The 27805-nt window shown below is 31.9% G+C and overlaps 10 protein-coding genes and 2 non-coding genes across 12 annotated transcripts; 6 read left to right on the top strand and 6 right to left on the bottom strand.

Moving 5' to 3' along the window:
* Positions 1-871: 871 nt before the first annotated feature.
* On the bottom strand, positions 872-976 carry Kpol_1056trna7. The gene is made up of 2 exons: positions 940-976; positions 872-908 (listed from the first exon to the last, which is right to left on the bottom strand). It is a non-coding gene; the product is annotated as a tRNA-Trp (tRNA).
* A 376-nt stretch (positions 977-1352) lies between these two features.
* Kpol_1056p49 (gag protein) lies at positions 1353-2195 on the top strand (the record flags this gene model as incomplete). The annotated part of the gene is made up of 1 exon (XM_001644656.1): positions 1353-2195. The coding sequence occupies one exon, from the start codon at positions 1353-1355 to the stop codon at positions 2193-2195; it is 843 nt and encodes a 280-aa protein (XP_001644706.1).
* A 1767-nt stretch (positions 2196-3962) lies between these two features.
* Positions 3963-5072, top strand: RBG2 (Rbg2p; the record flags this gene model as incomplete). Its single annotated transcript, XM_001644655.1, has 1 exon — positions 3963-5072. One exon carries the CDS (start codon positions 3963-3965, stop codon positions 5070-5072), a length of 1110 nt encoding a protein of 369 aa, XP_001644705.1.
* A 1028-nt stretch (positions 5073-6100) lies between these two features.
* Positions 6101-7186, top strand: Kpol_1056p47 (ribonucleotide-diphosphate reductase subunit beta; the record flags this gene model as incomplete). Its single annotated transcript, XM_001644654.1, has 1 exon — positions 6101-7186. The coding sequence occupies one exon, from the start codon at positions 6101-6103 to the stop codon at positions 7184-7186; it is 1086 nt and encodes a 361-aa protein (XP_001644704.1).
* A 669-nt stretch (positions 7187-7855) lies between these two features.
* Kpol_1056trna6 lies at positions 7856-7954 on the top strand. The gene is made up of 2 exons: positions 7856-7893; positions 7918-7954. It is a non-coding gene; the product is annotated as a tRNA-Phe (tRNA).
* Positions 7955-8138: 184 nt separating this feature from the next.
* Kpol_1056p46 (aminopeptidase P family protein) lies at positions 8139-9746 on the bottom strand (the record flags this gene model as incomplete). The annotated part of the gene is made up of 1 exon (XM_001644653.1): positions 8139-9746. The coding sequence occupies one exon, from the start codon at positions 9744-9746 to the stop codon at positions 8139-8141; it is 1608 nt and encodes a 535-aa protein (XP_001644703.1).
* Positions 9747-10062: 316 nt separating this feature from the next.
* On the top strand, positions 10063-11418 carry SAD1 (mRNA splicing protein SAD1; the record flags this gene model as incomplete). Its single annotated transcript, XM_001644652.1, has 1 exon — positions 10063-11418. The coding sequence occupies one exon, from the start codon at positions 10063-10065 to the stop codon at positions 11416-11418; it is 1356 nt and encodes a 451-aa protein (XP_001644702.1).
* A 110-nt stretch (positions 11419-11528) lies between these two features.
* Positions 11529-12449, bottom strand: Kpol_1056p44 (Mov34/MPN/PAD-1 family protein; the record flags this gene model as incomplete). The annotated part of the gene is made up of 1 exon (XM_001644651.1): positions 11529-12449. The coding sequence occupies one exon, from the start codon at positions 12447-12449 to the stop codon at positions 11529-11531; it is 921 nt and encodes a 306-aa protein (XP_001644701.1).
* A 581-nt stretch (positions 12450-13030) lies between these two features.
* On the bottom strand, positions 13031-14749 carry PAP1 (polynucleotide adenylyltransferase PAP1; the record flags this gene model as incomplete). The annotated part of the gene is made up of 1 exon (XM_001644650.1): positions 13031-14749. One exon carries the CDS (start codon positions 14747-14749, stop codon positions 13031-13033), a length of 1719 nt encoding a protein of 572 aa, XP_001644700.1.
* A 2402-nt stretch (positions 14750-17151) lies between these two features.
* VPS1 (dynamin-like GTPase VPS1) lies at positions 17152-19269 on the top strand (the record flags this gene model as incomplete). Its single annotated transcript, XM_001644649.1, has 1 exon — positions 17152-19269. One exon carries the CDS (start codon positions 17152-17154, stop codon positions 19267-19269), a length of 2118 nt encoding a protein of 705 aa, XP_001644699.1.
* Positions 19270-20807: 1538 nt separating this feature from the next.
* On the bottom strand, positions 20808-22073 carry Kpol_1056p41 (phosphatase PAP2 family protein; the record flags this gene model as incomplete). The annotated part of the gene is made up of 1 exon (XM_001644648.1): positions 20808-22073. The coding sequence occupies one exon, from the start codon at positions 22071-22073 to the stop codon at positions 20808-20810; it is 1266 nt and encodes a 421-aa protein (XP_001644698.1).
* Positions 22074-26073: 4000 nt separating this feature from the next.
* On the bottom strand, positions 26074-26838 carry RPL14A (60S ribosomal protein eL14; the record flags this gene model as incomplete). Its single annotated transcript, XM_001644647.1, has 2 exons — positions 26074-26361; positions 26710-26838. The coding sequence occupies 2 exons, from the start codon at positions 26836-26838 to the stop codon at positions 26074-26076; spliced, it is 417 nt and encodes a 138-aa protein (XP_001644697.1).
* Positions 26839-27805: the final 967 nt, after the last annotated feature.

Genomic DNA, 27805 nt, shown 5'->3' with positions numbered 1-27805 from the left:
CATGCACTGTAACCAGACCAGCTCACTATACCTATCAATATCAGACTCACTCACAAAACGCTAAAAACCAAAGCTTAACACCAAACCCAAAATATCAGTACTTACGAACCACAGAACGAGCTCACTTCACACCCTACCGATGCCACCGAGAGATAGACAAGACAAACCAAATTATAGCATTTCAAATCCTAGTTTTTTTTCCCCATCTATAACACAAAATTACTTTCCACATTAAGAACCACGGACGGATTCTTCAGCACGATAAACTCCCAGGCCAGAGAGGGGAGAGATAGTTCTACTTTTACCATATACAATGAACCCCACTAAAAATGAGTATATAATTCAGAAATATGAAAGTACAATAGGATATACAAATAAATGAAGTATGGATTTAGCCGCCAGATCCACAAAAAAGGTAACTTTACTAACAGGATAACGGGGAAGAAAATTTCCATCAAATTTAGGGCAACTTAAAGTGGTTACGGTCTCGAGCTCCAGCCAGAAATGACGCAAGATGCAGTTTTTCGGATTTAGTAATTCGAACCCAGGGTTTTTGAAAACAAATAAATGTAGCGAATTAAGCACGCGGGGGGGGGGGGGGGGATGTTTGGGGGGTGTTGCTGTAGACTTGAATCAGATGGTTAACAGTATTTTTAGTACGTCTGTGTGAAGGGGTTGGAATAAGAAAAGGTGGTGGATGATGGGGGAAGGGAAAGAGAGAGGGTCGTATTTGAGTGAGTGAGTTTTTATTTGTAGATTAGATACGCGGGAGTGTTCGATTGGTCGACGTTGGGTATGCCAAGACTACGTTAGCAACAAGTAACTTTTTCATTAAAGTTGAAATGAAAAATGGAAAATTAAAAAAAATAAATGAAACGGACAGGAATTGAACCTGCAACCCTTCGATTGCAATTGTATTCCGAGGAATCCCAGGATTTAACTGGAGTCGAAAGCTCTACCATTGAGCCACCGCTTCATCTAATTGTTGAAATTGTTGTAGGAAAAGATGGAACCAAGACATCTTTATCATCAGCAACGGCTGAATGAATGTCACCTGACCGGTGTAAGGGTAACCTAAGGATCCGAAGGCATCTCAAGGGACCGGAACTCAGATATATAAAAGGGAACATAGGTACAGTCCCGAGTATATAGTTTGTCTTCTATATTGTTGGTAGTTTATACAGAAGGACAAGAATAACAAGCTTAAGGTCGTCAACTATCTTATATACTTGTCCCTTGTCCACAAGAAAGACAAGACTAATTGTATCGAACATATCACAACATCTGGTAGCGCACAGTTACTTAGGATACCTCGATTATTTTTACTAGTCACTACTCGTTATTTTACTGCTATGTCTACATCCACAACCTTTCATTCCGGAGAGGGAGCAGAAACCACCTCGACGCCCCAGTATATGTATCGTGTAACACTACCATTCCATGGTACTCACGACGTGCTTAAGATTAACAGCTTTTTGAGCACCATGAGAATCCAGTTTGAATTTCACGATATCCCAGAGAAGAAACGTATTCATTTCGTTGCAAACCACTTTGAATCTCTTGCCAGTTTATGGTTCCATAGTTGGCGCGAGGATAATAAGGATGCCTCTTACGAAACTTTCGTCAAAGCTTTCAAGAAAAGGTTCGAAAGAATACCTGATCCAGAGCAACTGTTCAATGATATGGAAAGACTACAACCAATGGAAATGGGTAGCGATGCTTTCATCACTGAATTCAATCGCTTATATCGACTATTGCCGCCGGGATCACTATCATTGGTCGCTGCGAAACACTTCTACCTAAAGAACATGGATAGATCCATTGCTATTGCCATCCGATTGGCAAACCCTCAGACCTTCGAGGAACTTTACAATATTACCTATGACTATATTCCTTACAAGGAAAGAACCTCGTATACCCCTACCAGGAACGAAAATGCCAAGTCCACTGATGATATTTTGGCTACGACCGCACCAATTTACCGTCGTAATTACAATCGTAATGGATGTACTGACAGAAACAGAGGGAAAGTTGGAAAGAACAATTACTCGTTACGTAAGGAAAGAAGGACAAAAGGATTATGTTATCGCTGTGGTAAGGCTGATCATAGGTATAGGGATTGCCCCGAAAGTCGGACATTTTACAACAGAGTTAGTAAAAATTTAAATTTGGCAGGGCCAACTTTATCGCCATAAATTATTTCACTTTAATATTTTTGTAAATACTGCAAGTGCTTCAAGTTTGTCAGAATGGTAAGAGCTTTTAAGCTCTACTATGAGTGGATATACGTTAAATATGCACCATGACCTACGCATGAACAGACAATTTGGAACCCACTTCTTTTAGTGGGCCCAAGGCCAAATTTGAGAGAGCAAAAGGGTCCAGATAGTGAAAGTTCTCAAAATGGCAGACAATAGGCGGCTGAGGGAGCAGAAGTTATTTAGAACAAGTTATAGTCATCACACACAAATACCATTAATCCTTGTATACAACTAGAGTGTGTTAGGTTTTGGAAAGTCATCTTCATGGTATTTTGTGGAGCATACTGTGCTCAGCTTTAGACACAGTTCTTAATATATCAATTCTTGTCAAAATGGTATAAGCTTTAAGCTTTAATGAGAGTAGATATACCTTAAATAGGGATCTTGAGCTATTACCGAGGTCAGTGAGTGGTAAATCGCTCTCCCTCTTATAACAGAGTAGTCTATATAACATAAATAGTTTTATACATCAGAACTGAATATTTGTTTCCCTTATATATAGGAAGTAATAGATACATTCACCTTGTATAAAAGACAAGCGATAATAACAGCATCTTTATCCTGAAATATCTAGGTTTAAAGTCACAACATTTAGACTATGATTACATCTCATACAGATTATACGAAAAAAATCATAATGTTGAAATAAATAGAACCAAAGATATGTGGTTCCAATTTAAGAATAGCCACCGAGTTTTTATTAATTATAAATACCATTTCAACGTGTCATAATCATTTTAATACATCAATTCCTATATCCAAATTATCTATAAGGTAATTTTCTGAGAGATAGTAGTCCATGCAATTTCTTTAATGAATATGTTTGAAGTATATAATGTTTTTCTTACGTTATTTGTTTTTTATCTTTTAGATCTCTATCTAATACTAATAGTCAATGTATATTTACAGTTGAAAACAAACAAAATGTAAAATAAGTGAGAAAGTTGAAATTATTTTTGTCTCAAACCATACAAATAATCACCGCTCCTCTTCCAACCATCCTTATAAATATTCCAGATTTATCAGTCTCATATTCTATTACCATATACTTTAATCAGTATGATTGCTTGACTATACGTCAGTAAATTTAACAAGTCAAAATTTCTTAACAGTTTCCTGAACAAGGACAGAAAAGAACAACAACAATAAAAGGGAGAGTACTAGTTCATTCACTACTGAACTACCCATCATATAACCCCATCAGTTTAACCTGTTAAACACCAATCCATTGCTGACTTCGATGTGTCTGTCGTTCATTGAATATTTTAAGTCCATTGGAATCTTATTAGGTAGAATAAAAAGTGTCATATGATAGCGCCTTCATATTTACACTATAATTTTTCGCAACATCTTTTTTTTTTTTGATTTTGGCCCACTTCGAAAGCTGAAAATTTAACAGCAATGAAAAAAAACTTAGCATAAAACATAATGCAATATCACCTCATCACCTGAATCATAAAGGTTCTATCAGACTAGTCCATTGTTTCATTGCATCAATTAGAACATATTCAGTAGGTAACCTCGTTGGAATAGCCATTTTGAAGTTGAAATAGAGGAGAAAAATATAGATATACACCTACAATTTATATATATATTTCGAAACTGTTTAACTTGATTAGAAGAAAGTAAGAAATTATTATTTGTATTGTTATTGAAAATAGAAGAGAGTAAGTGCACATAGGTTTAATAAATTAATTCAAGATGGGTATTGTTGATAAAATTAAAGCCATCGAGGAAGAGATGTCTCGTACTCAAAAAAACAAAGCTACAGAACATCATTTGGGTTTATTGAAGGGTAAATTAGCACGTTATAGACAACAATTATTAGCAGATGAAGCAGGAGCTGGTGGTTCTGGTGGTGGGACTGGGTTTGAAGTTGCAAAATCTGGTGATGCCCGTGTAGTATTAATTGGTTATCCATCTGTCGGTAAGTCTTCTCTGTTAGGTAAAATCACTTCGACAAAATCTGAAATTGCACATTATTCATTTACAACTTTAACATCTGTTCCAGGTGTTTTAAAACATGAAGGTGCTGAAATTCAGATTGTTGATTTGCCAGGTATCATCTATGGTGCTTCCCAAGGTAAAGGTCGTGGTAGACAAGTTGTAGCAACCGCTAGAACAGCTGATTTAGTTCTAATGGTTTTAGATGCCACCAAGAGTAAACACCAAAGGGAATCATTAGAAAAAGAATTGGAGGCCGTAGGTATCAGATTGAATAAAGAAAAGCCAAATATTTACTTTAAGAAGAAGGAAACCGGAGGTGTTAAAGTCACATTTACCGCACCAACAAAGACTACTTTAACAGAAGATGCAATTAAATTGATCTTAAAAGATTATAGAATTCATAATGCAGACGTTTTAGTTAGGGATGATAATTGTACTATTGATGACTTCATTGATATCATCAATGATCAACATCGTAATTACATTAAATGTCTTTACGTTTATAACAAGATCGATGCAGTATCTTTAGAGGAAGTTGATAGATTAGCTAGAGAGCCAAATACTGTTGTCATGTCCTGTGAAATGGATCTAGGGTTGGACGATGTTGTTAAAGAAATTTGGTACCAACTAAACTTGAGTAGAGTATTTACTAAAAAAAGAGGTATACGACCAGAGTTCGGTGACCCATTAGTGGTTAGAAATAATTCTACTGTCGGTGATCTATGTCATAGTATTCATAGAGATTTCAAAGATAAGTTTAAATACGCACTAGTCTGGGGTTCCTCAGCCAAACATTCACCACAAAAGTGTGGTCTAAATCACAAGATTCATGACGAGGATGTAGTATCACTATTTACAAAATAGGTAGCATATCTAATTTAAAACTTTAAATTTTCCAAACCTTCTAGGAGACTTCATAATTCATATTGCTATTTATTTCCCTCCTAAATATCACTTCTATGAATAATTACAAAAAATTGAATTGAACAAAACAATATCAATAGCAAGAGTCTCTTAAATGCATCTTAGTATACCTTTACTGCAACTTTTTACTTCACCTACTGAACTATTCTTGGTTTATTTTTCTAACCATGTTTACTAATACGGAATCAAATCGATAAGATATTACTAAATATCGTACAATTAGGGATCAAAAAGAAAGGCTAAAATTGTTATTTTTTTATGCTTAACTTATATTCATTCGTAACCAATCTACTTTTTTATATGTTTTATAATAGGTTGAGACATATACATAAGTGTTAGTTTGTTTTAAGTTTTAATCTTTGGTTCTTTTTATGCATCACCAAAACTATTAAGTTTCGAAATCGTTTTGATTGCTACGGCGATTTCTCAATGACTGACGCGTAAACAATAAAAGTTGGGAAACGCGTAAATAAATAATAGTAAACAATAATATCTTACCAATGTACAATAATAATAACAATAACAACAACAATAAACTTATCCAAACAAACAAACAAATAAATAGTAAATAGAAAATAGTAAATATATTGGAACTTTACTTATTATTGCATTAAGGGAGTACTAGTTGTAGATTACTGTTGCACAAAATGGACAAAGTATATTACTAGTAGAGGGATTATTAGTAACTTAGCAAGCTCATTAGCATGGGTCCAATAAAATTTATACAATGCTACTATCGTATAATTCCAGACCTTTTAATAAGTTTAAATCTCAACTTTAGAATCATATATAAGTGGATCAATTAAATCAATTTTCTTATGTCTTGTCAATTGGACTAATTTTAAAATCTATTTACAATTTAAAATTTTTATACAAAACACCATTAGACATTAACTATCATCACCAGTTATAATCTAAATAATACCCCTCAAGTAAAACTCCATTCTTATTAAAGAAAGTTACTCCTAATGACTCAAGCTAACAAAGACTCCACTATCTCAGGAACAAAAGGAACCATTGATTATGATTCTTTCCTTGAGAAATACAAGATTCATCGTTTGGAGGTCGAAGAATCCCAAAGCAAAGAACCAATTTTAATGGAAAACAAGAGCAGATTCGTGTTGATGCCTATCAAATTTCACACTGTATATGATGGTTATAAGAAAAGAGAAGCTTTATTCTGGCCAGCTGAAGAAATTGATTTCAGTCACGATATTATTAATTGGGGGAAGAAAGCCAGTGACCACGACAAAAGTATAATTAAAAAATCATTAGCCTTTTTATGTAGTTCAGTTTTAGGCTCTTTTTACCTTCCAGAACATATATCATCAGAAGTACAAATACCAGAGGCAAAATGTTTCTACGGTTTTGAGATTATGGTAGAAAACATCCATGGGGAAGTGTATTCACTGGCTATTGATCAATTGGTTCATAATACAGATGAAATAAAAAAAATGTTTAAAGATGTGGACAATGCCAAATTCATTGAAAGGAAAAAGAGTTTTGCAGAGAGATGGTTTGATAAAGAGAGCTCTTTATTTGCTGAAAAATTAGTGGCATTTTCCTCGATAGAAGCAATCTTCTCTCTTGTATCATTTTTTTCAATTATGTCATTAGAAAAGAAAGACATAATTCCTGGCCTAATTTCAGGCATAAAACTAATTTTGAAGGATCATATAGTTCATTGTGATTTCCAAATGTCCATTTATTCAGAGCTAAAAAAGAGACTTGACCCAGGCATCATTGAAAGAATTGTCACAGAAGCTGTAGAAATCGAACTTGAAACATTGGAAGATGATTACTTTAATAAACAATTGGACAAAGAAACTAAGGCAGATATCAAGAACGTCATTGAATATGTTGGTGACAGAGTTTTGATGGGTTTTGGAAACCAAAAACATTTCCATTCAGCTAATCCATATGATAATTTGGAACACGAATGTTTTGAAAATGTCATACCAAAAACTGAGTCATCAGATTCACAGAACACTACAAAATTCAGTAAAACTGAAAAGATCGCTGCTAGTGAGATTAGCTTTGATGATGAATTTTAAATATCATTGATTTTCAGCATAATTTTTAATAAGTAAAATAAACTCTAAATAATTATTTTAATATAAATTAAGTTAGATGCCTCTACTTCAAAACTCCGATTCGTTTGTCTTTTATTAAAGGGTGTCATAAATTCTCCTGCAAAACATCAGCATTTAGTAGAATTCCATCATTCTTATCGGGAAGGAAGTCCTATGCATTAAGTGTTATATAGGATAATTCCAGATCTCCAGTGGTTTTTGTTTTCATTTGACTACTAATTTAAGGGAGTATTGAATCAAAGTTTTCCGTATTACACTTAAATATCTTAAGTGCTTCTCTCGTTTTATTTTTCATTTATTATACAACAGTTAAAGAAGGTTATTTGGAAGAATGGATATGTGACTCGTAGACTCACTAATTAGTTAAAATATCAGTTATATTTTTTGAACGCATTTTTCGATTGAATTGCTAACTAGTCATTCAATTTAACCTGGAGAATAAACCAAGATGCCAATTACATAAAGTACCCCTTTTATGTGTCAGTAGATATTATTTTAATTGTGTGATACATGTATTTGTTCTTTTAGGCTTCTAACACGCTGTATAAATCTCATACAAAAAAATGTGGTCACATGTAAAATAAAAATTGATCGGTTAAATTACTTTTTCTTAGAAATCCAAGTTAATAAGCGGATTTAGCTCAGTTGGGAGAGCGCCAGACTGAAGAATTAACTTCGGTCAAATCATCTGTTATCTGGAGGTCCTGTGTTCGATCCACAGAATTCGCATTTATTTTTTGTTTTTTAATTATGTATTGATTTCACCATACATAATACGAAGACAGACTTCATTAAAAATCAATAAAACTTCAGCATTGAAATGCATACTTGCAGCTCTTTTTTAGTTTCATCATTTGACATCATGATTTATTAAAGTATATAGACTAAATTGTCATTATCCTTAACGATAACGTTAAACAACTACATGGAAGTGAGAACGGCCCTTTGATAAACCATCACTAACAATCTTTTCAATTTCATCAGGATCACTGGTAATTTTAGTTAAATTTTCGTGACCATGTTTTGTAACTACAACATCATCTTCAATACGAACACCACCAACATACATGTACTTGGCCAAAATTGCCTCATCAACAACTTCTAATTTCTCAGGATGTTTTCTCAAGAATTCATCCAACAAGTATTCGTTAAAGTAACAACCTGGTTCATTAGTGACCACCATACCTTCTTTTAATATACGACGGATTCTCAAGTATCTGAACATTGGATCTGGATCTTCGTAGTTAGCATTCCCGGCCACATCATGAACGTCAATACCTATGAAATGACCCAAACCATGAGGGTAGAAAGCGCAGGAAACTCTTCTTTTCAAAATCTCATCTTCAGAGAATTCTTTTCTAAAGATACCCAATTTCAAGAAATGCTTAATCAAAACTTTGTGGGCCAATAGATGTAAATCGTCCCATGAAGAACCTGGCTTGATACAATTCATTGCCTGTGTTTGCATGTCCAGAACGGTTTCGTAAACTTCACGATGTTCCTTGGTAAACTTACCACTAGTTGGGAAACATCTTGTTACATCACTGGTATAACCTCTCCATTCGGCGCCTGCATCAATCAATATAGAGCTCTTACCATCCACATCATCATCATTGGTGATGTAATGTAATGTTCCACAAGCTGGGCCAGAGCAACAAACAGGGTCGTAACCTAAAGTACGAGCACCTTGTCTGGTAGAATGGTAACTGAATTCAGCTTCGATGTGCATTTCATTAGTTTCAATCGGTAAAGCTGACATAACAGCGTAATGCGAATTATCACTGATTTCACAAGCTCTTCTTATTATTTCAATTTCATACCAATCTTTAATGACTCTAGCCTCATCAAGAGCAAAAAAGAAATCACTGTCTGAGGGAGTCAATCTAGCTTTAATTGAATCATCATGAACATTATCATTATCGGTAGTAAAAATAGTAAAATCCTTCAATTGGTCTAATTTCATTTTCAAATCATCATAGTATAAAACTTCATCTACATCATATTCTTTTAAAGCTTCTTCTAAGCTCATTGGCTTACCGCTCCACATGATATCGTCATAATCAATATTTGGCAAGAACAGTGTTAACTTATCATCTTTGAAGTTAAATAATAATGCACTTCCCGGAATATCAACACCAGTTAAATAATAAAAGTATTGGTTCTGTCTAAACTTTTTAGTACGATCACAATATTTAACAGGTTCACGTTCTGCACCTGCAATTAATATAGCAGTTTCAGTAACCTTTAAATTATCTTTTTTAGACAATAGAATATCCTTGACCCTGATGTTGTGATTCTTAGCTGGGTATTTCTTACCTTTGATTATCCCAGGTACGTAATTTTGATCTGAAATCTTTTTGCTATCCTTTTGGTTCATTTCGACGAATAATTTTTCCTGATCTTGTTCCTGTTGCTTCTCTCCTTGATTGATATCTATCTCGACTCTTCTACTCCTCTTCTTCAAAGCAACAAACGAAACCAATGAGGTGACAACAATAGCAGTTATAATATGGAATCCCATTAACCTCTTCGATTGACTGCAAAAGGTCTTATCAATTATTCAATGTCTCAACTTTTAATCCAATTCATTTAATATTAGAATATCCAATCTTATCGATTTTTTCTTCACTTAGAAGACCAAAGGAAAAAGTGAAATATTCATATTTAAACTCATCTCATCACTCTCATTAGCTTAAGTGTTTTGAAATATAACGTTTTAGAGACTCGATGAAGATATTTACAAGAGTATTAATTGTTGTAACTGGTATTGAATGATTTTATGGTCAACTTTGAAGTGTAAAATAAGGCTTATTTAAAGATTATTCGGTTAGGGAAACATGGAGATTTCAAAAAGACCACTTCAAGATGATACTGATGTTGAAAGTAATGATAACTACAAGAAGAGCCGTATTTCAGATGTTTTATATTCAGAATTGAATACTGTTAATAAGAAGAGATTGGATTTTGATATTGAGAAAATATGCAGCGTTACTTCTTCATCATTAAACGTGTATTGTTGCCTGATCTGTGGAAAGTATTTACAGGGACGAAGAGAACACAGTCCTGCATTTTTACATTCCGTCAATGAAAACCATTTTGTATTTATTAATTTAGATACTCTTAAAGTTTATAATTTGCCAACTGACATTGAAATAAAGGATCAAGGAAAAATACAATTGATTAATGACATTCGGTATGCCATCTATCCCAGATTCGATAAATCTGAAATTATTCATTTCCCTCAAAGATGTTTTGATTTGAACAATAAATTATACATCAATGGTTATGTAGGAATCAGTAACGTTCAAAGTAATGGTTTTGTGCAAAGTATTTTACAACTTTTAGCACATATTGAACCAATTAGGGATTGGTTCTTGTTAAATGAAATAGATTCCGAAGAAAGTTTCATGAAAAATATTAAATTGATAATAAGGAAACTTTGGTCTACAAAACTTTTCAAGTCACATATTTCTGCAGATGAATTTTTTGCATTCCTTTCAATTCATGAGAATTTTGAAAAAATGATCCAAGATCCTAAAATTTTTCTGCTGAAGATTATAAATTCAATTATTAAATCATCTCAAGAATTAGGCTTGATATTAAAGGAGCAATTACTCGGAAAAGTATCGATAAGCACGAGTGCAATTTCAGGTAAAGAAGCAAATTCTAATAAAGTGGTCAAATCGCCATTTTGGTTGTTAACTTTAGATCTCCCAACTCAAACAGTATTCAGAAATGCATTGGAGGTGAATGATCTCCCTCAAGTTAAGCTTGGAGAACTACTAATAAAATTTAATGGCATAAATGAATATCCAACCTTGGGAGGAGTCAAAAAATACAAAATATTAAAATTACCAAGATATCTGATATTACATTTCAATAGATTTGACAATAAAGAAAAAACACCTGTAAAGGATCGAAATCAAACATTAGTCGAGTTTCCAACATTAATGGAACTTCAAAAAACAAAATATCAGCTTATAGCTAATATCATCCATGAACCTTTACATGAGTTATCTGTTGATAACACTTCTAATGAGGATCTACAAAGCAAATGGAAAGCCCAATTATTAAATGAAAAAGATGAACAATGGTATGAAATTGACGGCACTGAAGTTAAGATCAAAGAAAGGGAATTACTATTTTTAAGTGAGACATACTTGCAAGTGTGGAAAAAAATTACAGTAGATTAGTATCGATTTCCCTTCTTAAGGAGTTGTGATATTTATTATCATTCTCTTAGAACCAGATAGACTATGCATATATAATTAAATAATGACTAATGACATTTTTCTTATTTTTTTTATTTAATAGCGACAGAGTTGACACTTGCAGTAAGCACTGAAACAATATTTTCCTCCAGCACAGAATCTGAGGTATCTGATAAATGTTTTTTTGGATCCTGTTTCCCCACATAACGTGTTTTCAACTCTTCCTCTGTTAATTCTTTCTCTTCTTCAATTCTTTTTGAATATTGATGAGCAATCTTCACCATTTTCTTGGTTGCTTCGTAATTCTCATGTTCTTTCACTTCATAATCATGCATCTTCAAACCAGATTGCCATTGATCTTTATGTAAGTTCATTAACATCTTGGTCTCTGTTAGGGTTTTACGATAATCTATATTTAGGGAATAATAGTGTCTATTCAACCCATGAATTAAAGCTTGGATATTAGCTTTATTCAACAAACCTGCATTAGATGTCGTTTGTCTAGGTTCTTGGTTATTTAATAAAGCACCTGTATCGATTAATCTAAAGGCATCAATAACTACTTTACCTTTCACGGATTGAATTGGGTCTACCACTACAGCAACCGCCCTATTATTCAATTGCTCGAAAGACTTTTGAGTGTTAACATCCACAGAGGATAGCCAACAACCAAAACCAGGATGTGAATGGTACCAACCCACAACCATCTGATCTCTACCTGTTTGTTTTAACATATCCATCATCTTCGCTTGAAATACATCATCTACTGCTTCAACAGACACACCGGTACCTGATTGAGGCATAGCAAAAACGTCCACAACATTGACGGTATAATCATCCACAAACTCACCCAACATCAACCCCATTACTTCCATAGGAACACCAGCTCTACCATGTTTCAGCATCTTTAATAATGCCATTGATGATATGTATACAGTCTCTTTGGTATCGTCACGGTTGGCATCAGGGGCACCAACCTTGCTATTCATCATAAGTCTCTGCAATCTTTCCATTTTTAGTGTAATATATCTATCGATTGAGCACTCTTCTAAGCCTTAAACCCTTTACTGAAGTTGTCCAAACACATCCATGTAATCTTCACAAGAGTTATTACAATTCGATTTTGCCACTTTTTAAAGCTTTGATTTATTGAAATGGATAAGATTACGGTTACCTTTGAAAATAAGGTATATCATGTGATCAAAGGAATTGAGATGCCAAAGTATCCCCGGGTAATAAGGTACGTTAAATAAAGCATGTCTAACCACGCATGCCATATATGTTATAATAAAGGATGAGAGGCTCAATCTTCTTATGATTTTTTATTGTAACATCATACTATAATATTATTAATTTATATATAATGGTTATTTTACGTTGAATATTTTGGCTTTTCCAAAGAATTGGAAATCTAAATCAAAAATTTAACTTGTAACAATATGCTTTTTAGAGTATGAAGAATACAAAATTAATTAATTATATAATACATTTTAAAATTATATGATTAGAATAATTGATTCATTTTCTATATACTGTGAATTAAAATATTTGTAAAATTAATGACCAAATTACTTGGGAGATTCGATGAGGGATATCATCCAGTTTTAACTGAATCAGCAGAGTTAGACCTCAAGCTGGAATCCTTAGAGGATCCATATTCAGATTTAGATCTTTTAATCCCGTCGAGAAGTTTCTCTTCCTTCTTTCGTTTATGCTTCTTCTTTACCGGTCTTTCCTCTCCTTCAACATAAACATCTGTTGGAAGTTCATATAATTTAACATATCTAATTATTAGTGAAAATATGTCAGTATTTTGATATTCCTCGTTGATATTACGGCATAAGGTCAAAAATTCACTACATGGTACATGGATATCGATCTTTTCCTTTTTATTTTCAACATTGACGTCAAGGCCTATATACATTGTAGTAATGTGTACCTGTAATTTCCCTTCAATACTTGGGGCATTTGAATTTTCTTCAGTAACCTTGGTATATTTTTCTAAGGAAGATTCTGTCTTATAAGTACCATAACTGTCCACTATATCTTTACATTCTTCATCAGTTGAGTAACAATATGTTGACTCGAATGGCTTTACATATGGATGTGCTGATTTTATTCCTGGTAATGCCTCTAGTTTTAAAATCAATAATCTCACTTTACTTTCAACTAACCCACTCCATTTCAGGTGTTGTTCATCATTACCCTTTGTCGATGCAGTGACAGTTAAATAAAATTTATAGTCATGGAAAAAAGTATGTCTTTTAAATAAATCTTCCCATGTTGCTTTATTAGAGAAAATATTATTCGTTATTTCTACACCTCTTTCGAATTCTTTTAAAATTACTTTTTTAGTAGATTCTGTAATATTATGTGTAGCACACATTGAAGGGTATGCAGGAGTAATTACGGGCATTCTATGACATCTATCTTGGGCATATATCTTTGGATTCCACACACGAACTTGCAATGGACCATCTTCAATTGGTTTTAAAACAACTGGTTGTGGCCACTTCCACTCCGAAAGTATTTTGAAGAATCTATTCAGGATAACTGCGCTACAAGCATTTGGATATAATTGACATATTCTTGCTACTAACATTGCCCATGCAACACCACCAGGGAAACCAAAAACGTTACCATACACGGCACGTCTTTGAGCCCAAAGTTTTATTGCTCTTAGTGCAATTCTAAATACAATTGGCTTTGGTACTAACTCTAATATTTCATCTGTAACTCTAGTACCATTCAAAGCTCTTAAATCTTTTTCATCTAAATTTCTCAATAAATTTTTATCACTTAAAGTTAAAGTTTGGGGGACTTGCGCTACGTCCAAACGTGCACAAATTAAATCTATAGAAATCCCATCAAACTTTGTTTTAATAATCGGTACATATGCATCAGGTACAGGTGCTATTTCTTCTAATTCTTTCCTTTTCCTTAATAATTCATCGAATACAGTAAAAAAGTCTTCTCTTGTGACATGTTTTGGTACAACCACTAAAGTATCAATATCACTACCAGGACCATGGACACCCAATCGATATGAACCAAAAGTGAAAACTTTACCACCAGAATCTTTTGCCATACCATCTGACATATTTTTTGATTTCGAGACTCGGTATACAAATTCTTGAGCTAGTTGTTGAAAAATTTCTAAAACTTTAACCCTCTTAGCAGTTTCTTGTTCAGATTCAAAAGAACCTTCTTTTTTCAATTCTTGTATAAGTTCATCATTTAGTTTATTTTCTGCAGCTGTTGGGCTTGCTGTTGAGACAGGTCCTGTTATACCATAAACTTTTTGATAGTTCATTTTTATTGTTACTTTTCTATTGTTCTTTTTTTAAAATTATTTATTACTTTATTATCTTTTTAGATCCTTAATTAAAGGTAAAATTCTTTATATTAGTCAACAAACTTATTTTATTTTAATTTATTTTGTAACAAATGTAATTCGATGAAACTAGAGTAATTCTTATTAGCTTCAGTTTTATAATATTATTAGTGATAGTAAGAATAATAAGAATAATAACAATAATATCTTTATAGTTTTAATTCCTATTCGTTCCTTTCTCAGACAAATCGCCGCACAAAAAATGGTAAAAGCTAACAATGAAATTAAATATTATTGTATTCTCACTAGTAGGGAGTGGAATTAATAAATAAACCGTTATTGAAAGTATAGCACTTGATTAATCCAAAATTGCTCAATAATTTGTCGACAAGTCCAAACACTATAACAGAATAACTTTGTGTTTTAAAGAAAGTTCAGATCAGTAAAAACAAATTTCTTGCAATTACGAATATAAATACCAAACCAAGAGAACCACAGAATTCTCAATCAAGGTATAATATTCGAATGATATAGATATCAATGACAACAATAACTAAAGCAATATAATTACTAGTTACTTTTATTATTATGGTTTAAAGTTTTTTTTTCACTTTATGTTTTCTGGCCAATACAATACCAACCAACAGAGATAGATCTTATTAGTAGAATAATCCTTGATGAGTCTATGTATATATAGATAGGCGTATGCGTGTGTGTGTGATTTTTTGTTTCCACTACGATTTATATCTACTCAACCAGACTTTGACTTCTATGGCAATTGTAATTGTAAATTGTAGTTGCGATTGCAGTTCTAGATCTCTCGTAATATAATAGAAAATAATAATATATTGTTAATCTAAAATTATTCCTATACAATTATGACAAAATGATGTCCAAGTATATATAGAGGGAGATAGAATGAGAGGATGAGGATATATAACAAACCGGTTATAATAGAATAAAAACTTGATTTGAAAAGAGATATACTAATTTGAAATTCTGACTTCGCAAACAAAGGGAACGTCTTCTATAAATTTCAGTCGATATAAGGAAGAAACAAACCCAACCCAACTTAGACTATTCAATTTAATTCAGTTCAATTCAAGGTACCTGTTTAATTTCCTTTCCAACAGTTTCGATAGTTGTTATCTTATTAGTCGAGTCAAGTATGTAAATGAAGTGTAATCTTGCTTTGGGCTATATAATTTTACAATATCATAAAATTTAAGGTGGGATAGTGGAAGCGTCTTGTCTTGTATATCGATCGTATTGTTACAGCACAGGACAGCTAATACGAGAGGGAGGGAGGGAGGGAGAAAGAGAGAGGGTGAGTGAGAGTAAGATTAAGTGAGTGTGTATACAGTCAAGAAACCTATTGTTGTATATTGTATATATATATATATATATATATATATAATATACATATATTCAGTTATTATAGTGGTGGTGGTGGGTCAGTAGGAGTAGGAGTAGGAGTAGCAGTGGTAGTTTCGATTGATTCGCAGTAAAATGACGGAGGAAGCAATTAAGGCAGGGTAATATGAGCAAGATAGAGAGACAAGGAAACAAACATCACATGACATACACATGACTATCACATGACAAAGACAGTAAAGACAAGAAACAGAGAGACAGGCGCAGAAGAAATTTTTGCTCCAAAAAAAACAAAATTTTTTTATTTCCCGTTCTGTTCTGTCTTGGTGGTTTCTCCGGCTGTTTCTCTCCGTTTTCCTCACCAAACAAAATTTTTCCAGCGAAAAAAAAAAAAAAATTGCAAACGGAAAATGGGACGGGACCCCTTTTTAATCTAGTTCAACTTCTAATCTAATCTAATCTAATCTAGTCTAGTCTAATCTGGTCTAATCCAGTCTATTCTCTAATAAAATATAATACGAGAGACCTAACTTATTCTAGGCTAACGTAACCTACTCTATTCCAATTTACGTTGTATCCAGTACATTCATTCTTGTTAACATCAAGTCCACTTTGAATTCAAACTGAAGGAACTCTTCATTTACCGTTTAAAGTTTATTCTTTTATCAGCAACAAACATTTAACTTCAAGAAAAAATCACACCCAGAGATATTTGACAATCACTGTGGCGAAGAACTATTAAATCATATCTCTGACAAGAATACGTAATATCAAATAGCTTTACTTATTATTGTTAAATTTGGTATTCTTTATATTTCATTTATCATTTTCTATCTTCAAGCACTGACTGGTTCTTTTATTGTTTCTTTTTTAGATCAACCAATCTATACATATATAAAAAGAAGGACAAGAAAGAATAAGAATAAGAGGAATAATAAAAGGAATAAGAACAAGATTAGCATTATTAGCAACAGATTATTCAAATTGAAAATTACCAAGAAATAAAAATGGACGAGTCTCTAATTAATACCATTAACAAGTTGCAAGATGCTCTAGCCCCATTAGGTGGTGGTTCTCAATCTCCAATCGATTTACCACAAATTACTGTTGTTGGTTCTCAATCCTCAGGGAAATCTTCAGTTTTGGAAAATATTGTAGGTAGAGATTTTTTGCCAAGAGGTACTGGTATCGTCACTAGAAGACCTTTGGTTTTACAATTAATAAATAGAAGATCAAAAAAAAAGGATTCAAAAATCGATTCCACTACTGAAGAATTACTTGATTTAAGCTTAAATAATGACAGCAACAATAAAACTGATGATAAGGATAAAAAAAATATAGTTAAAGGTCAATCCGAAGATAATTCAGAAGAATGGGGGGAATTCTTACATTTGCCAGGTAAAAAGTTTTTTAATTTTGAAGAAATTAGACAAGAAATCGTAAGAGAAACAGATAAAGTTACTGGTGGTAATTTGGGTATTTCTCCAGTTCCAATCAATCTAAGAATTTATTCTCCTTTCGTTCTAACTTTAACTTTAGTGGATTTACCAGGTTTAACTAAAGTCCCTGTCGGTGACCAACCTCCTGATATCGAAAGACAGATTAAAGATATGTTGTTGAAATATATTTCGAAACCAAATGCAATCATTTTATCAGTCAATGCTGCAAACACAGATTTGGCTAACAGTGATGGTTTAAAATTAGCTAGAGAAGTAGACCCTGAAGGTACAAGAACTATTGGTGTTTTAACTAAAGTCGATTTAATGGATGAAGGTACAGATGTCATCGATATCTTAGCAGGTAGAGTTATTCCTTTAAGATACGGTTATGTCCCTGTTATCAATAGAGGTCAGAAAGATATCGAAGGTAAGAAAACCATTAGATTAGCTTTAGAAGATGAAAGAAAATTCTTCGAAAACCATAGTTCTTACAGTTCAAAAGCTCAATACTGTGGTACCCCATATTTAGCTAAAAAATTAAACTCTATTTTATTACATCATATTAGACAAACCTTACCAGAAATCAAAGCCAAAATTGAAGCTACTTTAAAGAAATATCAAAATGAATTGTTTAACTTGGGCCCCGAAACAATGGATTCATCTAATTCCATTGTACTAAGCATGATTACCGATTTTGCAAACGAATATGCTGGTATTCTAGATGGTGAAGCTAAAGAATTATCCAGTAATGAACTGTCAGGTGGTGCAAGAATATCTTTTGTTTTCCACGAAGTCTTCAAAAATGGTGTAGAAGCTTTAGATCCCTTTGATCAGATCAAAGATTCTGATATTAGAACTATTATGTACAATAGTTCTGGTTCTGCTCCATCTCTGTTTGTTGGTACCGATGCTTTCGAAGTTTTGGTAAAACAACAGATTAAAAGATTCGAAGAACCTTCATTGCGTTTAGTCACATTGGTCTTTGAAGAATTGGTTCGTATGTTAAAACAAATTATTTCTCATATGAAATACTCCAGATATCCTGCCTTAAGAGAAGCTATCTCCAACCAGTTCATCGAATACTTAAAGGAGGCTATTATTCCAACTAATGAGTTTGTCGTGGATGTTATTAAATCAGAAGAAACATATATCAACACAGCCCATCCTGATTTATTAAAAGGTTCACAAGCTATGGTCATGGTAGAAGAGAAGTTGCACCCACGTCAAGTATCAGTTGATCCAAAGACTGGTAAACCGTTACCAAACCAACCTGCTGTTGCTCCGGTCCAAGTTGCAGAAGAAAAGTCAGGTTTCTTCGGTGGTTTCTTCTCTACCAAAAACAAAAAGAAATTGGCAGCACTAGAATCACCACCTCCTGTATTAAAGGCTACTGGTCAAATGACTGAGAGGGAAACAATGGAAACTGAGGTTATCAAATTGTTAATCAGTAGTTACTTTAACATTGTTAAAAGAACTGTTGCAGATGTTATTCCAAAAGCTATCATGTTGAAATTGATTGTCAAGAGTAGAACTGAAATTCAGAAAGTTTTGCTTGAAAAATTATACACTGACAAAAACATATCTGAACTAACAAAGGAAAATGATGGTACTATACAAAGAAGAAATGAATGTAAGAAGATGGTTGACATTTTAAAGCATGCCAGTGAAATTGTTTCTTCAGTTTAGTTTTAAGTAGTTATTAATTTATTCTAACAGCTTAGAAGTAAAAATGTATAATAATTGTGTATCTTATATTGATTTAGAGCTATATAAACGTATAAGAGCATAGATAGACAGTGGTACAAAAGCTTATTAAGTTCAGATACCACAAAATCGTATATTAAATATATTTTAAACTGATTAATTATTTTACATCTTTATTTTCAAACATGATAATAGGTTCGGAATGGAACAAAAAACAAAAATATCATTTATAATTAAGTTATGTAATATTGAAAAGTTAAAAGAATAAAAAAAGGTTAGAATAATATAGCACGTGAATATAATTATTCCAAATCTGAATTAATTTTTTGGCTTCTAGCATAGAATTTATTATTTTTGATACATAACCTTTTAAGGTCTCGATGATTTTTCAGTGTTAAAAGTATAAATATTCTTATACGTGAGCAAGTGTCATAGATTTTATTTTGGTATACGGTACTTTCTAAATTTTATTATTGGTTTCTATATATTTCTTTATTTCTCATTCTTATATCCTAATATTTGTTGATTTAATCCGGTTGAGAATTATTCTGAATAAATTCTTTATATTTTTTTCTACCTGTTAAGGGTTGTTTTAGTATCATTTTATAATACTGATATTATAATCATATACTTTAAATTTGATTTAGGTTGTGGAAGGCAAGATCCGATTTTCAGATTTTGAAAGTCAGTAATGAATTAGGATAGAGCCCTTCAACCCTATTACAATTGTTAAATTCTCTCCAAAACAACCAAACTTTTACAATAGAACCATTGAATAAATATCTATTGAATTTCATTCAAGTTTTCTGTCGAGAATTTGCGTTGTTACAAGCATATATTGGTTTCCTATACACTTAACCTCATTAAGGATCTCGCTTTGAATCTTTCTGCAAAAAAATATTTATGAAAGACACAACAATAATCTATTAATTAGTATCTAACAGGAAATGTAACTAAATTACTGACATTATATTTAAGAAGAATTAGAAATGGGATTGAATTGAAAGTCATGAGGCAAATTTGACCTGTTGTTCAAGAAATTGTTTAGAGAGAAGCAAGATTTCCTGGCGTAGTCAAAACAAATAGACACTTCTAGTAAAGTGATGCAAATTGATTTACAAATAATATAAACACTTGTGATATCATTTAATTCTTGGCTCTTAAAAACTATTTTATATAGTCAGAAGTAGATTGTAAATTTAGTTATAAACATATATAGAATAACATTAGTTCTTAAGGACTATCTTCCTAAGAAGTATATACTAACTACGATAGCTTAAAATCAAGATCAAAGTTTACTTTGATTTTTTATCATATCATTTATTATTACAAGGTTTGTATGTAATATCTGTTTATAATTATATGCGGTTGAATTGGTTCAAAACGACGAGTATGCTAATTTCAAAGAAACTTTCCCAAAAAAAGTCTCTTTGAGGGTATTGTGTATGATTTTTGTAGAGTATTAACCACTTCTACAATAGATGAGAGAAAGTATTAAGTAGACGATATTGCAACTGAATCTATTCATATCTACTAATCTTACCTAATCTTGGAGAGGCTATGCGGAATTCATCACTGAATTCATTTAATGAAGTATTCGAAGTTGAAGAAGAGTTTGAAGTATAAGGAACGTCAAAAATGGATGGACTTCTGCTTGATTCTCTTAAACCGTTCAGGTCGAAATTAGTATCTAAATTGGCTAAAGGAACACTTTCAATATCATTTGAATCAGCATTCAATGGATTATTCTTTGCAATATCATAATGTTCAATTGAACTGTATGACCACCTACAAAACAGATTGGTATCTACAACAGGCAGATGGGTATATTTTGTATATTGGAAAATAGTATATGCTAAAACAGAGCCAGCCATCAAATCGACGAAATAATGATGAGTTAAATACATGGTACACCACCATAACCAACAAACGTAAAAGATAAATAATGGTTTTAGCTTTGGGAAACAGTATGAGAAAAACAAAGCTTCCATAGTTGCACAACCAGAGTGTAAAGATGGGAATGCACCAAAGATAACAGAAGAATTTTCAAAACCAGAAGAATATAAATTAATACCAAACAGTTTATCAATTCTTGCCAAACCACCTGGAGAACCATGCATACCATAATGAGCAGCTTGAAGATTGTATAGATTTTTATACCAAGGTGGAGCGGCAGGGAATACATTTTGCATGATAACACCGAATAAATTTAAATAACCAAATGCAAATGCATAGCCTCTTAAAATAGTTGGTGGACCAAATAAAAACAGTATAGCAGCTACAACAAAAGGAGCACCAAAATGGAAAATACCATAAGGTAACCAAGCTAAAATATCACAGAAAGTATTTGTTGTTGTTGCCAAGATATCACTTAAGTCATCACCATAAAGAATAGTTTCAACAGCAGGCAAAACCTTAACTGTAATTTTTGGTCTTTTTTCTGCTGGAAAATATGAAGAAGTGAAATATAAAGCTAACCAAGTTAAAATTGGCAATGCATTCCAAAAAAATTGTGAAGTAATTGGCAAAATGAATAAAGTTGATAAAAATAAGTAAAATAATATTTTTAAAGCCCAAGGAGCAGGATTTGTAATAAAGACAAATAACATTATTGAACCTAAAAAGGAATAATGTAATACATCTTTCTTAGTAATAGTATAACGTTTAAACTTTTGTAAAGTAATTTGTGGATTAAAACTTAAATTTAAATCTGATACAGTGGCGCCGGTTGGCTTCTCTGATAAAAACCATCTAACAAAGAAATTACTTTTATTAGTGGTACTCATAGTTTTGATCTTTTATATGTAGCTTTTCTTTTTTCTTGACAATAATAATAATAATATTAGTATAACTATCTATAATGAGAGGAATAACGAGAGAGAATTATAATGAATGAGTGGACTGGAACTTATACGAAACGATAATAACTTAAAGAGAGAATATAGGTTTTTTATTGTTTTATTTTTCAATCAAAAACTCGACAGTATCAGTTAATTCAGGATTAGTACACTGTAATAACGATTTAAAGTAGGCTAAAACTGTATTTGCTTATATTCTTATTGGAGTATTAGTTTTAATTTTAAAGTTTTCTGTACGTTTTAATTTTCAACCTCCAAACAGATTAATCTAAAGTAAAGCAAAGTTTCGAAAAGATATAGATATATTTTTTGTTTTATATATAAATATCGTCAACGCTTTTCTCTTGGAAATTGAACCAAAGAGAAATAGGGAAAAGAAATAATAAAAAGTAACAATAATAATAACAAACGTAAAAAGGAAAGCCCAAGTCTTGCTTGATAAATAAATAGTCAAAGGAAAGTAATATATATATATTTTTTATCCAAAGCCTATAAGTGCACACCACGGTAATGTAAATATAAATATACTTTCCGATAGTAGAATAATTAACCTCTTGACTTGTCTTTGTTATCCTATATTTTGTTGATTAAAAAAATAAAATAATAAGTAATGTTCGGTAGTATATGTGGGTCTGTTTTGACTGTACTTAGGCTTGGGGGGGGGGGGGGGACTCGACTGAACTTGTTTCGACTATTACGCTATGAACTCAATGGTCTTCTGGCAGTGCTAGTGGGATAAATTGCCAAAAAATGCTTAATCAAAAAGAAAGGCAAATGGCTAATGGCAAATGGCAAAAAGCAAAAGAAAAAAGAAAGAAGAAACTGAAAATTTTGAAAAATTTTCGAAACTGCTCCGTTTTACGTTTCGGGGGCTATTGCGTCAATTTCTCTGAATTTGTTTTATTCCTATATTCGTTTCGAGAAAATTGTCAATACACCAGGTAGACAGAGAAACAAAACACAGAGCACTAGTACAATAAATAGCAAAAAAAACAAAACAAAACAAAACAAACCAAATTATATTGAGTATGGATGGCGTAAGATATGGGTTAGAGCAATACCGTAGTTACGCCTTGCAGATGAGATCGAGATTGAGATGCGTTCGTTCGAACCGGAATCAGTAACAGAAAAACACTAAATGAGGTCAAGTATTCTATTATAAGGAAGGCAAAATGAAAATAAAGTCTTATTTATAATCAGAACTACCAAAAGCTGTATGTTAAAAATTAGTCTGATCTTGTGAAGAAGTAAGTAGAGCAGGACACGACACGAAACTAAAAAAGAGAATAATAATAATAATAATAATAATAATAATAATAATAATAAATAAGAGATAATATAATCAATGAAAATATAAATAATAGTATTCTATCAATCTACTATGATTTAGATATTTATTGATCAGAAATCGTCGTGATTGTGCGTTAAAATAAAAGGAACTTTAGATATTTTTATATATATCTAAACAACAATGGATCCTTTAATTTTGTCTTTTGTTATCTTTTGTACTTGATATATCTGTTTCAAATTACTCTTGGAAATAATTATAATGGCGATATACTGACGCTGTTTATCCTAGCAAATATAGGCTATTTGAGTATGTGATGATAAAATTATCACTAATAATAATTAGATCTGTAGCCTCTTCAAAGTATTACCCGTACTTAATCTTTGTTAAAGGACTAAAAGAAAATGCTATTAAATGCGGGAAACGAAACAGGTAAATGGTAATACTGATAGTAATAACGTGGAAAAAAAACGTTGCGTAAAGGGAGAAAGAAACCAATGAAATTATTGACCAGTACAATCAATTACCTTCAATATTTCAAAAAACTATAACAGAATATTATTCATTATATATATAGAGATTTCAATACTGAAGAATTGAAACATTGAATTAGTCTTTTTTAGACGGAACTGGTTCCCCTGAACCTCGCCAAGCAAGAAATCATAGCCTATCTGTCAAGCATTTACGTATTTAATTCATGGCGGTAGTTTTTACGTATTACACTAGTAAATTTGTAGATACCTCCTTCTAGGCCCCGTAGATAGAATAAAGCGTCTAGCTTATCCCACGGAAATACTATAACTACGCAACAAGTTTCACCCTATTAATTAAACATCTCGATATTTTATCCCATTACGATAGAATATTTTATAAATCATCCTTGTGAGTGTATCTGTAATCGGGGGAACAATAAAATGTAAATATAGTAGTTTGATTCACATCATCTTCCATCACTAAGACTCAATTGGTAACAAGGGGGGCAACTTGCCAACAGAGACAATTATGTGAAACTTCATTACGATCCCAAGAGATATAATTTATCTACACATTTATTTAGCAACAGACTTACTATTCCTTCTATGTGTGTTCGGTTATAATTTTTATCTCTCTAGAGAATTCTAAATTAAATTTAATGTGTATATTTTCACTTGCGTAAATGATAATTATAAAATTATTCTACTCAAGTCTTTGCTTATTTGTAAATTTGTTTAAGATGATTACTGTGAATATTCTTGAAATTTGACTGTATTCTTTCTTTTTTTGAAGTTTCACTTCGTTAGGCCCACTTAAAATATTTTCTTGGTTTTACCCTTTTGGGTAAAATGGGATAAACTGCATCAGAAATCTAAGTACAATTTGCATTTTGAGAAAGCACACATATATATAAACATCAGATGAATTGGAATTGTTACATTCGTTTCTTCTTATTCATCTCTCCAAAGATGAAAAAGAACCCCTTCAACATTATAGAAGTAATATTAAATAGAACCAATGAACAAAGTTTCTAGAGTTACGTCCGTCACTAACTGACTAAATTAATATTATTTTATCAACTATTCATCTATCATTGTTACTATAAAATTTCTCAGATATTATTAATTTACAATGTAGTGCTCTCCACTTTTAACTATTTTAACTTAATAGGAACAATTAAACTAAAAGGTACTGGTAGCCCTTGTAGTGTCTTCATTATTTATGCTTGTAACAAAGTTACTGTCCTTTCAAGAAAACAATATAATGGCAAAATAATAGAATTAACTAACTAACAATTGTACAACTTGACACTGAGAAATACGCATTTCTTTGTCTCATAAAAAATATATATATTTTCTTAGAGTGTCAGTAACTACAATGTGGGTAAACGCTAAGTCACTTAGTTTGGTTTATAAACATGACATACATATGGTCACTAAGTGGTCGACTATTAAAATGCTATACATTTTATACAATATCATCAATATGTATTTCTTTTTATTTATTACTAACTCGAATTCGTTTTGTTCTTAAAACTATATTTAATCAATTATAAACAAGTACGTACAATTTCAATTTAGTAAAAATAACCATTTCCCTCTTTTTAAACATACCAGTCTTAATTGAGAACCATTACTAGAATATTACTTATAGATATATCGATATAAGTAAAACCTTCCAAGTACAGCTACTGATTTATGAATATCGTATCAAAGGGTTGAAAATTGTAAATATAGTTTATATAAATATTCTTGTTTGTTGAAATCACTTAAATTTATCACAAATTATGAGTTCTATTCAAATATGTGCAAATTAGCTTCATTAATTATAGATTTCACCTAAATATCCTGTTAAAAACGTTTATTCGTACGGAGCTAATATTTGAAATCCATCTTTCATATTCTTACAAGACATGACAGTTTGATGGAATTGGACCATTCCTTGACCAAGGTAGGAACCTTATTACTTTTAACCATTTTGCTATGAAAATAAAACAACTGTAATATATATTTATATATATTTAAACGATTTTATTTATTACGTATATCTCTTGGAAAAATATATATAGATATCTGATATATGCCTTAACTGTTTGTGGTTATCCCTGTAATAAAATATAATATTTAAAAAAATGGTACAATTATAATTTAAATATTATTATTAAATTTAAGCCTTAGCTAAAGCCTTCTTGACAACAAATCTCTTTTGCTTTCTCAAGACCATAACTTGGAATCTTTCGAAATCAGACAAAGCAGCACGTCTTTCACGTTGAGCAATCTTCTTAGCCCAAGAGGTAGCGTTCCATTTTTCAGTAACACCAGCAGCTAACCATTTCTTAGAGACAGTAGAAGTTCTGGAACCTCTTGGCAAAGCAAAGGTTAATGGAGTTAGGACAACTTGACCCAAGTTAATAGCTTGACGTGGGACACCGGTTTCTGGACCATCGATTAAAACCTGTAAAAAATAAAATGTAATTATATCTTGTTAGTAAAATAAAACTCTTTGTTGGATTATTAAATATTAATAAAGCTAGTTTTCCTATGAATAAATAATCAAATCGTCGAAACTTTGAAACTTGAAACGATTTCACTTAAATGCTGAATTAGCCATTTCAATTCAAATTAATACTCAAACTATTAAATAATCCTTCATCTTTCATGATCAATTTGATGATTGTTCAATAGATTTACCATTGGTAATATTTTTTTTTCTTTGGATTAAAATATATCATATTGCAATTTATTTTGGAAAAGAGCCTTTATAGTATTCATTTGCAAATAATTGTTAGAATATAGAACATACCTTCTTTTGGCTAATGATTTCAACAACGGAAGCCAATTTGCCAGCGAATTGACCCTTCTTGATCAAAACGACACGACCAACTTCAACTAATCTCCAGTTAGAAGCCTTGACAACAGAATCGGTGGACATTTTTGTTATATTTAACCTTGTTCACTGTTTGAAACTGGGTTTAAATTTATCAAGATATAGTAATAAACTAATAGTTAAGTTTATAGTAATACTTTTAACTAACTGTAACTAAAGGTATCAATCAATATTTGATTATTGGTATTATCAAGAAAGTTACAATATGCTACCACTTACTACAATGTTAGTAAATTCGATATTAATTGTTTGAACCCTACTACTACTGCGATAAGAATAACAGAATAAAATTATTGCTTGGTGGTAGAATATAGATGATAGATGTTATGGATAAAATTGAGATGTGATTGTTTGATGAAATTTGTCAAGAGATTGGAATTTAATTTTCCAATGGAGGTAGAGGGCCAGTAGGATAACAATGTTTGAGTGTGTTATGCGTGCGGTGGAAGTTTGTAAACAGAAAGAATAAGAATTGTAGAAAGAGAGTTTGGTGGTATAAAGAGGAAAATATTTTTCATTCTAGAAGGAACTCAGTCTAGAAGCTAGAGAGCGTTTTTCCTTCTAACAAGAGTTACTCGGTAGTAATGGTTATGATGGGAAGAGTGTGCTTATGACAATGTGGATTGCTGTTGGTAGGAAATTCCTGTGGAAGAGAAGTAGAGTACTGCATTGTTATTTCTGAGTGATCGATTCATCAATTGGTTCATTATAGTCTCCAACACCTCTGTTTGCGTGCTTGCGTCTTCCCAAACAAGTGAAAAATTACATGGTCTGCCGTCCATTAGAATTTTGTTGCACTCTACGCTAGTTTCTTTCTATTAAAAACGCGATGACGCAGAAATCTAATGGTTTTCGAAGAAATGAAAATAATGTTTTATGTATTCAACATCTATTTTTTTTTCCAATTTTTATTTTACAGATGAGAAGCCGAAAACAGTCACTTTAAAATAAAATACATCGTGTGATGTACAGATGCATATGTAATTTAATATATGCACTGTACGGATGTCAG

This window comes from Vanderwaltozyma polyspora, genomic scaffold, assembly GCF_000150035.1.
Source record: "Vanderwaltozyma polyspora DSM 70294 KpolScaffold1056 genomic scaffold, whole genome shotgun sequence".
Taxonomy (NCBI): Eukaryota; Fungi; Ascomycota; class Saccharomycetes; order Saccharomycetales; family Saccharomycetaceae; genus Vanderwaltozyma; species Vanderwaltozyma polyspora.
The sequence above is the reverse complement of the archived record's forward strand: the minus strand, read 5'-3'. Positions and strand labels throughout refer to the sequence as shown.